This window comes from Gastrolobium bilobum, unplaced genomic scaffold (genome assembly GCF_033153095.1).
Source record: "Gastrolobium bilobum isolate Gb01-03AN ecotype WA unplaced genomic scaffold, APGP_CSIRO_Gbil_v1 utg6539, whole genome shotgun sequence".
Taxonomy (NCBI): domain Eukaryota; kingdom Viridiplantae; phylum Streptophyta; class Magnoliopsida; order Fabales; family Fabaceae; genus Gastrolobium; species Gastrolobium bilobum.
Genome location: NW_026897331.1, coordinates 254,283 through 267,599, shown reverse-complemented (window position 1 = coordinate 267,599; position 13,317 = coordinate 254,283). Strand labels below are relative to the sequence as shown.

General features: G+C 39.5%; 1 protein-coding gene across 4 annotated transcripts in view; it reads left to right on the top strand.

Moving 5' to 3' along the window:
- Window positions 1-13,317, top strand: part of LOC133306060 (dol-P-Man:Man(7)GlcNAc(2)-PP-Dol alpha-1,6-mannosyltransferase) — a 40,412-nt gene that overhangs the window by 18,767 nt on the left and 8,328 nt on the right. For all 4 annotated transcript variants that reach the window (XR_009750838.1, XR_009750839.1, XM_061506338.1 and 1 more), the window contains exons 13-14: window positions 6,374-6,442; window positions 6,515-6,597. Coding sequence is in view for 2 of the 4 variants with exons in the window: in XM_061506338.1 (XP_061362322.1) it covers window positions 6,374-6,442; window positions 6,515-6,597 (152 nt within the window). In the remaining 2 variants the exon portion in view is untranslated. The remainder of the gene's footprint in view (window positions 1-6,373; window positions 6,443-6,514; window positions 6,598-13,317) is intronic.

Sequence of the window (13,317 nt, the reverse complement as noted above, 5' to 3'; positions counted from 1 at the left end):
GTGGGACGTTACACCAGACCACTTGTCCACACACTCCACAACAAAATGGAGTGGCCGAACGTAAGAATCGGCATCTGGTTGAAACTGCTCGTACCCTACTAATTCATATGAATGTTCCACTTCGTTTTTGGGCAGATGTTATAATCACCTCTTGCTTTCTCATCAATCGCATGCCCTCTTCCGTATTCAATAACGAAGTTCCACTTAGTGTTTTATTTCCAGGAGCACCTTCCTATCCTCTACCTCCACATGTATTTGGATGTACCTGCTTTGTTCATGATCTTACTCCAAGAAAAGATAAATTAACATCCAAAGCCTTCAAGTGTATTTTCCTTGGATATACTCGTTTTCAAAAGGAGTATTGTTGCTACTCTCCTGATCTCAAGCGTTATATTGTCTCGGCTGATGTCACTTTCCTTGATCAACAACCTTTTCATTCTATCCCATCTCGGATAACACAAGTTGATCAAGTTCTTCCTGTTCCTTTTCTTGATTTGTCTTTACCAGTTGCAGGAGACTCTATCCCGGAGGAGCAGCCCCTTGCCTCCATCCCTGTGGACCGTCCTTTTCTCACCTATCAGCGTCGTCAGCCTGCGCCTCCAGCGGATTTGACCCTTACTGACTCACCGCCTGCTGCTGTCGACACTTCCCCTCCGGATCCTCCATCAGAGATTACTTCCATTGCCCTTCGCAAAGGTATTCGATCCACTCGTAACCCTCATCCACTTTATAGTTTCTTGAGTTATGATAGACTTTCTTCACCACATTTTACTTTTGTTTCTAGTATTTCGTCTATTTCTATTCCTAAAACCACAGGTGAAGCACTCTCTCATCCGGGTTGGCGTCAAGCAATGATTGATGAAATGCAAGCACTTCACTCCAGTGGCACATGGGATCTTGTTCATGCTATTTCTCCTGTTGCCAAGATGGCATCTGTTCGCCTATTTCTTGCACTTGCTGCCATTCATCAATGGCCTCTTCTACAACTTGATATCAAAAATGCATTCTTACATGGTGACTTGCAAGAGGAAGTATATATGGAGCAACCACCAGGTTTTGTTGCTCTGGGGGAGAGTTCTGGCATGGTATGCAAGCTTCGTAAATCTTTATATGGCCTGAAGCAGTCTCCTCGGGCCTGGTTTAGTCGCTTCAGTTCCGCTGTTCAATCCTTCGGTTTAACCCGAAGTAAAGCAGATCATTCTGTCTTCTATCGGCATAGCTCTTCTGGCCAGCGCATCTATCTCCTGGTCTATGTTGATGACATCATTATTACTGGCAGCGATCAAGCTGGGATTGATCAGTTAAAGAAGTACTTATTCAATCGGTTTCAGACCAAAGATCTTGGCAGACTTCGATATTTCTTAGGAATCGAAGTAGCACAGTCTAGGAAGGGCATTTCCCTTTGTCAGAGGAAGTATGCACTGGATATCTTAGATAAGACTGGTATGTTGGGATGTAAACCCATTGATACACCTATGGATCCTAATATTAAGTTATTACCTGGACAGGGGGAGCCATTGGCAGACCTTGGTCGTTACCGCCGACTAGTTGGAAAGTTGAACTATCTTACTGTGACAAGACCAGACATCTCTTTTTCAGTTAGTGTGGCAAGTCAATTTCTTGACTCTCCTTGTGACTCTCATTGAGATGCAGTTATCAGGATTCTTCGATATATCAAAAAGGCACCAGGAAGAGGTTTATTATACACTAATAAGGGGAATGCAGAAGTGTCTAGCTATTCAGATGCTGACTGGGCAGGTTCTCCTTCAGACAGACGATCCACCTCGGGGTATTGTGTTCTCCTCAGAGGAAATTTGATCTCTTGGAAGAGTAAGAAGCAAACTGTGGTTGCCAGATCAAGTGCAGAGGCAGAATATCGGGCCGTGGGAAATGCGACATGTGAGCTCATCTGGCTAAAGCAATTGTTAAGGAATTACATCTCTGTGAACAACGGCCCATGAAACTCTTTTGTGACAATCAAGCCGCATTGCACATATCCTCTAACCCAGTCTTTCATGAGAGGACTAAACATATAGAAATTGATTGTCACTTTGTTAGAGAGAAGATTCAGTCAGGCGAGATCGAGACAGCATTTGTCAGTTCCAGTGATCAACTTGCAGATGTTTTCACCAAGGCTCTTAGAGGTCCCCGAATAGATCATATATGTAACAAGCTGGGTGCTTATGATATATACGCACCAGCTTGAGGGGGAGTGTTAGAAATAATATTAGTTTTATTATTATTAGTTTATTATTCTAGAAGGTTATTTGGGCTTAGCCCATTAGGTTATTTAACCTCTTTAAATAAAGGACTCTTGTACAGTTTTATACAATTGAATACAATACATTGATACATTATAATTAAAACTAAGCCCAAGGTTCTATGGTCCTTTTGAGGTGGCAGAGAAGATAGGCCCAGTGGCTTATAAATTGAAACTTCCAGATTACTCCCGAGTGCATTCAGTTTTTCATGTTTCGCAATTAAAAAAAGCTATTAATCTGGGAGTACAGGTGTTGTCTCTGCCCAGGTGTTTAACTGAATCTCTTGAGCTGCAGGTCCATCCAAGTGCCATTAGGGATGCCAGAAGACTGTTGAATGGAAAGATTGAGGTGCTAGTCCAATGGGCTAATTTGCCAGATTGTGAGTGATCTTGGGAATCTGTGGAGGAGCTGCAGGAACTCTTCCCAGATCTTCACCTTGAGGACAAGGTGAATGTTAAGGAGGGAGGTGTTGTTGGGCCACTGATGAACATATATCAACGTAAGAAAAAGAAGAATAAACTGGTTATGGGTCAAGATGTGAGGCCCATAGAATTTGTTATAAGGGATGACACGTGGAAGGTTCTGAATGGAGAGGATTTGGTGGGTGGAAATATTGGAGGGGAATCTGTTATAGAGGAGGGAAGGGAGAGAGAGGAGGGCAGTTAGGACGTATGCAGCATGGTATGGTTGGGGTAGCTTGATGGGGAGTGGGGTTGTTCTTCGTCATTGAGTCTGTTCTATGTTGGAGGTGCTGGTAGAGTAGCTGCGTATTTTGTCAATCATCTTTCATTAATGTGTCTCTGAGTCTGTTGCTTACTGTTTCATTGTCTTGTGAGAAGAATTGGAGTTTGTAAGAAGGGGTTTTCCCATTATATACAATATATTTGCTGTGTTCCTTATTGCCAGTACCATCAGTCACCAAAATGTTCTTGATTATAAAACAAGGATAAAGATTAAGACAACAAAACAATTTGCATGATCCGAAGGTATTTGACATTTTGTTGGCACTCATAACATAAAGTGTTTAGTGGTCATTTACACGTGAAATTTCGTTTGGCCTATAGGAAATATAGTTTTAAATTTAATACAAGTATACAACAAAATAACCAATTCTTCACCTACTAGGTGGGAGCTAGGTTGTCATACTTGAGATCTTATCTAAAGATCTGAGGGGGGTGACAAAATTGTAAATTGTAGAATCGACACTGATTGTAAGATCTTATATTCCTAATTTTAATTATATAATAATAGTATTTATGCTTATAAAATAACATTTAAATTATAACTTCATGAATATAAAAGACATCAAATATATGTACCAAAAAAAAAGACAACAAATATAAGAGAGTTTAAATATAAAAGACAATTCCAACCCATTATCAAATTCAAATAGTTCAACTCACAATCTAACAAAAGCCCAAAAACCTAAACGAAAGATTCAAATATAATTTATCAAATCATTTAAGTCTTAATCATCTCTTGTGTGGCATCTTCATCTCCTTCTTAAGCAAGTTCTTCATCAAATCTCAGTAACTCCAAATCATCTACAGTTCAACCAAGTCTTCTTCATTTTGTGTCAAACTCAAGTTGTCTTAGATGAAATTTCATCCTTTTTCACAATCCAATAATCATCGAATGAAATGCCATCAACATTATAGTCTTCAAGAGTTTTTCTAGCCACCTCCTTCTTGGTCAATCTTGAATAAGCCATCACAAAAACAACATCATTCATGGTCTTTTGCTCCAAACAATTTCTTCTCTTTGTGTGGACCTAAGCAAATACAAAAGCAATTAATATAAAATTCATATTTTTGAAATAAAATACAATTCATTTTTTATATTCTTGAAATTTTACCATCTCAAAGGCACTCCATTTTTGCTCATACCCATAGGAACTGCATGTCAAGCCCAATACACGAATAGCAAATTTTTGGAGCTCTAGACTTTCATTCCCATGAGACTTTTACCATTTGATGGAGTTTTTTTTTTAAATGCTACCTTGGCTACTAAACTACCAAAAAAATTTCATTAGTCGAGGTGGGGAATTTGAAATATTGAAGTTAAACGTGGATTATATGAATGTTTAGAAATGATGGTACGGAATATTGAAAAAATAGATTGATGGTCAACTTGAAGATTTCAAGAGTCAATCGAACTTTTTTGGTAGTTTAATAGCCGATGTTGCACTTAAAAATAAAAGTCCATCACAATAGTGGAGAGTCTTATGGGGATGAACATTTAGAACTCCAAAAATTTGCTATTCGTGTATTGGACTTGACATGTAATTCCTTTGGGTGAGTGAAACCGGAGTGCCTTTGTGATTATAAAATTTCAAGTATAAGAAATATGAGTTGTATTTCATTCCAAAAATTTGAATTGTATATTAATGTCTTTTGTATTTGTTTACGTTGACACAAAGAGAAGAAACTGTTAGAAGCAAAAGACAATGAATGATGCTTTTGTGATGACTTAATCAAGATTGGTCAAGAAGAAGAAAGTTAGAAATACTCTATATTATAACGTTTATGATTTTTCATCTGGTGATGATTGAGTTGTGGAAAAATGATGGAAGTTCATCAACTATTCAATACTTAGACATAGATAACTTTGGTTTGGATACTCAAAGCAAAATGAAGAATATTTGGTTGAAGCTATGGATGATTTGGAGTTTCCGAATTTTGATAATAAAACTTGATGGAGAAGGAGAAGATTCGATGCAAGGTAATGGCTGTGATTTGATAGATTAGACTTTGACTCTTTTATTTTGGACTTTTAGTTTTATATGTTGTTGTATAAAACCAATTCAATCCAAAACCTTAAGGTGTTGGGTGATGGACTTTTTAATGGTTTATATTATTCTTTAACACACCCCTCACGCAAGAGTCCTTTGGGTTTGAAGCGTGAATATTGCGCATGCTCAATTTTTTTGGTTTTACCTTGTGCTTATTTAATTCCACTTGAAAGTGGGGGCGGTGAGGATCGAACTCGTAACCTTATGGTCATTGAAGCTTTGATACTATGTAAAGAACCAATTTAACCCAAAAGCTTAAGCTAATTGGTGAAGGCTTTTTAATAGTTTATGCTATTCTCTAACAGTTGTCAAAAACATGTTTGACTTATGTCTTTTTCATAATACACTGGACATGAGACGAATTTTTATTCGTGTTAAAACTTTCAACACGAACACGACACACAATTTTTTGCTGGTTGACACTACACGACACAAATAACCCGCAAATTGAAATTTATGAGTTCTCAATATTGACACGACCCGCTTTTTATGAGGGTTAACATGACACAACACGGAAAACACAATTACAACTAAAATTACAAATTTACAAGGTCAAAATGGGTCAAATTTGTGTTTGTGTTGACAGGCAACACAACACAAATTTTCGAATGTCATATTTTGTCGACACGAACACGACACATTTAAATATGGGTCAACTTGAACATGAATTTTTGTGTCGTGAAGGATTGCCACCCTTATTGCTAACAAGTGGTATCAAAGCCTATGATCAAGTGGTCTATACTCTAGTATTCAATCCTTGCTCCCCTACTGCCCTTATTCTTCTATAAAAAAATGTTAAATTTCAGCACAAGGTAAACCAAAAAGTAGGTCTGTATATTATCCACGCTTTAAAGTCCGAAGGGTTCTACTGTGAGGAGGCATGCCAAGAGATATAATAAAATGAATATGGACAAGGTTGAACTTCACGGGGATTTCATTGATAGGGTTAGAGAGGAGTAGTTAGTTAGTAAGTTAGAATAGTTATGTTTGGGCGGTGAAAGTTGTTAAAGCCAGAGAATTAGTTTAAATAGTATGAGAAGGTAGAAGGTGGAGATTCAGATTTTTTAGCTTGAAAAAAATAGAGCAATGCCTTAGCTGTAAGGAGAACCCTTGTAGGAGATTTCTCTCTTTTTGTTCTTTGTTTGTCATTTGGGAAATCAATACCGAAGGGTTTTTTCTCTTTTAATTGTATTTACAATCTTAACAGAGATTTGAAAATGTCACATGTTTCCTTCTTTGAAGAATTAATGTGTCTATATTCTTGGTTTCTTACCTTTTACTGACTTTGACTTCGATTAATATGTATCCTGAAATGTTTCAGTTACAACAACAAGAAAAAGATGATTTGGAACTTGCTTTTCCTCATTATGTTGGGATTACTTCTAATGAGGTTGGTCCACTAGTCATTTTGTTTCATTTGTGATGAATATATCCTTTCATGTACTTGTTCATTATCTTGTAGTCTTGGAGGCACTATCACAACTTTCATGGCATCATACTGGAACTATCCTAGTGGTTATGCCTTAAAGGAATTGCATGGGATTGGTGAGTTCACGAATCCTGATATGTCCTTGTATTTTCAGCAATTTATTTAGCTAGAATTTGCCTAGAGAAAAAACTGCTCCCTTCTTGCCCCTTAATTTGGTAAAAATATTGAACTTACTGATTCTTTTCGTCATAATCAACTGTGGCAAGTTCTGTTAAATTGTTAACATCTGTTGGAACTGTTGGGTCCTCTAATGAACAAGCAAATATTTTTTTATATGGGTCACGAACCTTGATACTCTGATCACAGTTTCTTGTTCTAAATTTTTTTGTCATGGGGGCTATCTGATTGTTCATATTGTTTGACATTTCTGGATGATATGATGCGTGAATTTGGTTTTTTTTTATTGAGACTCAATCTTTGACTAACATTCCAAGATAAAAGTTGATAATCAGTACCTCTTCAATTGTACTGAACCTGTATCATTGGGGTGCAGGATATTTCTTTTATTCTGTTCTAGAAATAGCCATTTACGTTCTTGTACCTTTCCCTTCTGTAATAGCTTATGTCATAGGTATGTATTGTTCTTGTCATTAATACAGAAAATCCAGTTTGCTGGGCCAAATAGTGTGTTAAATCCTTTTATTATTCAGATCAAAAAACCAGTTCCTAACAATTGGTATCAGAGCTTCCGATCTGGGAGCTCTGTGAACCATGGCCACGCTTGGAAGAAAATCACAAAGAAGCAAAGTTCCCAAGTTCTATGGAGACAGAGAGGATGACGAAGCTTGAGGATGGTTGATCTATTTGCAACAATTTTTCCAGAAAGAAAGAATCAATGAAGATGAGAAGTTGAAGGAAGCTGTGAGAGGGCTTAGAGGGAGTGCTTTCGGCTGGTATCAAAGCTGGAGATGGTGCAATCCTAATGCAAGTTGGAGTGACTTTGAAAAGGCATTAATAGAGAATTATTTACCTGAAATCTGTTTGGTATATGATGCAGAATCTGAGCCTCAAGAGCAACAACAAAAATCTGTTACGGAGGAGACGAAGACCTTGCAAGGAGAACAGAATGGAGGAGAATCAGATGAGGCAAATTGTGTTCCGATAAAAAATTGTGATGAACAGAAAGGGGAAATCCAAAGGAGCTCTCAAGCGACAATGGTTCAAATCTCAAACAAGGAGTTCATAAATTCCACCCAAACAAAAATCATTGTTGAAAACAAAATGGAAAGAATCTGGCAATGGAAAGGGAGATCGAAAAAAGAAAAAAGAAAAAAGAGAGGACACAGGTGTTGTTGCAATGGAAGGCGACGGAAAAGATGACGAACGAGGAGGCTCCTTCCGAGAAGGAGATGACCATGGGTGGGTAAAAAGAGCATGGGAGCCAGCAAGGCCACCGCCACCGTCGGTAGTGGTTGATCCACCCCTTTTGCTAAAGCCACCAGACAAACACCATCGTGAGAGGGAGGGAGAGTTGCTGCAGCGTCATACGAGCAGAACGAAGCATGGCTCAGATCTGGGAGCCATGAACAGAGGAAACCAGAGAAATAAAATGGAGAACAAATTCGAAGCTTCGGAGGAAAGGATGGAGGGATTAGAGGAAATGGTGAGCAGAAGTGAGGAACGCACCAGCAGGTTTGAGGCAAACCAAAGAGAGATTTTAAGGCTCATCAAAAAGCTTAGGCAGAAGCAAACCCAGCGTCATTTAGGCCGTCATTCACGAAGGGGAAGATCTTGTGGAAGAATGAAAGATTCACTCAAAGCTGACGGAACAATTACACAGAGTTCCCAAAAAACAGAGGTGATTTTTACTTCTCGAAAAACTGAGGAAGCAAAATTCGAGGAATTAAAACCAGAATTAGTGATGGAAAGAAAAACTATAATGGATAAGGTGGAGATCGAGGAGGAGAAACAAAAGACCAAAGTCGTTTGGGAAAAGCAAGCGGTGGCTAACAAGGTTATGGTTGACGCACCCCTCCTACTTGAACCATCAGAATCGATGGGGTCTTGGCGTTGCAGTGCTGCACAAGGTTAGCAAGTGGAGAAGACTAGGTCAGAGAATGGGCTAGTAGAATTGGGCCTCTTTGCTTACTTAAAAGGTAAGGCCCATTTTACACTTGAGTTATTCCAACCCTCCCAACTCAAACACAATGGGTTTGTTATAACATTGGGCTTAATTCAGTTTGGCTACTATCCAATGAAAGTGACCAAATTTTTATGGGTGCAATGGGCTTCCGATTTTGAATGGGTTTTGCATCCTTGTGTACCCATTAAAATGCACTTTGGCATGAAATATGCTACAACAGTTATAATTTCCAAACAGCAGAGATGGGGCCATTTTGAATGCTGCCATACGGGTATTCTCAACTTTCTTCCTATTCATCGAGGACTTATACAAAACATTGAAGTGTCAGAAGTTTGTGGTTCAAATGCATTGTTTCAACATTTGGAAGTTAAAGAGATACAATGGGACCCGGGTGGAAGTTGTTGTGCATCATCATACATAAGGAGATCCTTGCAATTCAAGCAATTGGATCCCGGTGGAATTTTTTTTTATTTCTTTTTATTTTAGGGTTGCACCTCACCTTGAGGACAAGGTGAGTGTTTAGGGGGGGAGTATTGTTAGGATACCATCTCTTAAGGAACATTCTAGAATGAAATGTAGAGAATCAATCACTCAAGGCACTCATGCTGAGTCACCAAGGCAGTTAGAGGGGGAATATTCTAGAAGGGAAATTCTGTTAGAGGCAATGAGGTGAGTCACACGTGAAAAATAATAATGCTTTAGTATAAATAGATGAAGAAAAAGGAGGAGAGGAGGCTGGAAAATTGGGACTAGGGCTGGGAAACCAGATTGGGAGAGAATCAGTATCTCTTCAATTGTACTGAACCTGTATCATTGGGGTGTAGGATATTTCTTTTATTCTGTTCTAGAAATAGCCATTTACGTTCTTGTACCTTTCCCTTCTGTAATAGCTTATATCAGAGGTATGTACTGTTCTTGTCATTAATACAGAAAATCCAGTTTGCTGGGCCAAATAGTGTGTTAAATCCTTTTATTATTCAGATCAAAAAACCAGTTCCTAACAGACTCAATCTTTGACTAACATTCCAAGATAAAAGTTGATAATTTTTATATCAATAGGATATCTGGAATAAACTATATGGTTCTTTAGTAGTTTCAGCAAAAGAAATTTCAGAGGTAGCTTAAATAATGATATAGGTGAAACACATGGTTTTCAGCGCAAGATTCTCCTCTCTCTCTCTCTCTCAACTTTAGCAATGGATCAATTATGGGAAAGGATAAAGGATTGTGCTTATGTGGTATTACTTATTAGGGAAGATTTTCTTTGGTTTTTGACTGATGCAATAGGATTTGATTTGTATCAATTGCTATTCTTGCTCATTATTCATTTTATTCGTATTGAAAGACAAGTGAGCAGAGTCATTGAGACCCAAAAAAACTCCAAATCAAAAAATTCCCTCATTTAAAAAAGGAAATTTCAAGAAAATATGGAATATGGAATGCTACATAAATTATGTGTAAAGAACCTTGGGATACACCACCCCAAAAGCTAGCTCAAAGGGTGGGAGTGCCCAAGACCTTATAAACTCCACATTAGTTGCACATACAACCAATGTGGGACTATATATCTCAACACGCCCCCTCACACGAGAGCCCATTGGGCTTGAAGAGTGGACAATGCAACAGGCCCAGCCTATCTGCGCTAAGAAACGCCACAAGAGAAAGTGGGGGGCGGCGAGGCTCTGATACCATGTAAATAACCTTGTGATACACAATATGATTAGATATGATTAGATATGATTAGTCTGTAATTATTCTGATTGTATTAGGTCTGGGCCTTTCCTATAAGCCCATTAGAGTCTCTATATATTGTAACTCTCTGAATTAGATCAATACACAACATTATTTTATATTCAAGTTGGTACCAGAGCTCTTCTTTCGTTCTGGGGACCCTCGCTTCTGCTTAGAAACCTTGTTTTCGCCTTAAAACCTAAGCCCACTGCTTAGGAGTCATCCTTTCTTTGCCGTGCATCCTTCCGGCAAGACATCAAGGACCGTAAGTCCCTTCCGAGCAATTTCCGAACGCGTCAGCACCTCCGACGGTCACCGGAACCACCATCCGCCACCGTCAGCCACTGTTCAGGCCGCCGGAGCACTTTTCCGGCGAGTTTTCAGCTTGGTCAGCACGCGATCAGAACCCCCTTCCTCCGGCGACCTACTCTGCAGAAGGCCCATCATCGGCGGCCAAGTCACGCGCCCTCACGCGCGACTGAGCTTCTCTGCCCGTGGTCCTCATGCGCCGCCTCTCACCGGCGTGTGAGCACTGTTCTGGTGGCTTTTTCCGGCCACTCCAAGACAAAACAGCTCGCCTTCCTCCCCTCTTCTCCGATCTGGTCTTCATTCGTTGTGGGTCTCGTCTGTTCAGAAGATATCAGTGATTCTTTGCTTTCCGGTCATTGTTTCAAGTGCTGTGCATTCTTATTTTTTGATATCAGTGATAACCCACTGTTCATCGTCATTATTCATAGTGCTGGAATTTTCTATTTGAGTCTGTTTTATTTTTATTTGGTAATCTGTGTTTATTTGGTCCTTTTATTTGTTTCTGGTCATCTTTATTTAAATTTTTGATGGAGGGCACATACAAAAATTAGTACTGGAGTCATCTCCAGTACTACCCCATCCGTTACAACAATGAAACTGACCGGATCTGCTACTTACAAGACCTGGTCTACCTCAGTAAAGATCTGGTTTACTGGTCAGGGGCACGGCCCACATCTCACAACTAAGTCTGCCGATATTTCAAAAGACAAGACATCTGAATGGGACAAGATTGATGCTCAACTGCTAAGTATCCTTTGGCAGTTCATTGATCGGACGATTATAGACATTTTCATCTCCTTTGAGACCTGCTATGACGTATGGGAGGAAGCTAAAAACCTCTACACCAATGACATTCAGCAGCTTTATTCAATTGTGTCTCAGATAATGGAATTGCGCAAATCTCCAGTGTCTCGAATGGAAACTTATATTGGTAAGATACGTTCTTTGATGCAAGGGAAAAGTTAAGGATTCGTAATCCTTTTGAAAATTAAAAATCGAATGGATTCTTGGCTATGTTACCTCATGCTGCAGATGCCTCTGCGTACAAGAAGCAGGTGAAGCGCTTCTTTATGGTCATAACTCTCTCCGGTCTTTCTGAGGAGTTAGAAAGTGTTCGTGAGAATATTCTAACCAGTGCTGAGACTCCTAGCCTGTCACACACTTTCCAACGCCTTCTGAATCTTAAGGACAAACCAACAGCTCCCACACATGTGCCAGCTACCGATTCCACTGCATTCTTTTCTCGCTCCAATGATTCTTGGAACAGTGGACGCGGTCGCGGACGTGGCCATGGACAGGGTGGCCGCGGACAGAGGCCTCGTTGCAATTATTGCCAGAATCTTGGACATTTTGAAGAACGCTGCTACAGGAAGTACCCTCACTTGAAACCACCGACTGCTAACTTTGCTCAGACTGATGTTGCACCACCTCCTACTGGATCAGTAACTCTTTCCAGTGCCGAATATGAGGCACTTCTCAAGAAGGTTTCCTCTCAGCATCCTACTCAAGACACTGATAATCATGTTGCTTGCCTTTCTCAATCATCTCTTGGACCCTGGATAATAGACTCAGGTGCTACTCATCACCTTTGTGGTAATAAGGATCTTTTCAGTTTCCTTTCTTATTCTAATAATTTACCCTCTGTTACTCTTGCTAATGGTACTAAGGCTCCTGCTCATGGAATTGGGGAAGCCAACCCAACTCCTTTTTTAGCTTTGACCTCTGTTTATTATATACCCGGCATTCCTTTTAATTTAATCTCTGTTAGCCAGTTGATTCAGTCTCTTTCATGTACTGTTACCTTCTCTAAACAATCTTTCTCTATGCAGGATCCGAGTACGGGGAAGACGATTGGAGCGGGCATTGAGTCACGAGGTCTTTACTATCTGATTACACCACCTTCTCCAGTAGCATGTTCTCTCACAGAGTCTCCTGAGCTAATTCACAGTCGTCTGGGTCATCCAAGCCTTTCCAAGCTTCAGCATATGGTTCCTTTTTTGTCTAGTCTTAAGTCTTTAAATTGTCAGTCTTGTCAGCAAGGAAAGCACACTCGCTCCTCCTTTGCTAATAGAGTCAATAAACGAGCTGATGCTCCTTTTTCTATTGTTCATTCTGACATTTGGGGTCCGAGTCGAACAATGTCTGTTTTGGGTTTTCAGTATTTTGTCACCTTTATTGATGATTTCTCTCGTTGTACTTGGGTTTATTTAATGAAAAATCGTTCTGAATTATTTTCAATTTATCAAAAATTTTATGCTGAAATAACTACTCAGTTTGGTGCTTCTATTCAAATCTTGCGCAGTGATAATGCAAGAGAATATGTGTCTTTTGAATTTTCTAATTTTTTGGAGAAACGTGGAACGATACACCAGACCACTTGCCCACACACTGCACAACAAAATGGAGTGGCCGAACGTAAAAATAGACATCTGGTTGAAACTGCACGTACCCTACTAATTCACATGAATGTTCCACTCCGTTTTTGGGCAGATGCTATAATCACCTCTTGCTTTCTCATCAATCGCATGCCCTCTTCCGTACTTAATAATGAAGTTCCACATAGTGTTTTATTTCCAGGAGCATCTTCCTATCCTCTACGTCCACATGTATTTGGATGTACGTGCTTTGTTCATGATCTTACTCCAGGTAAAGA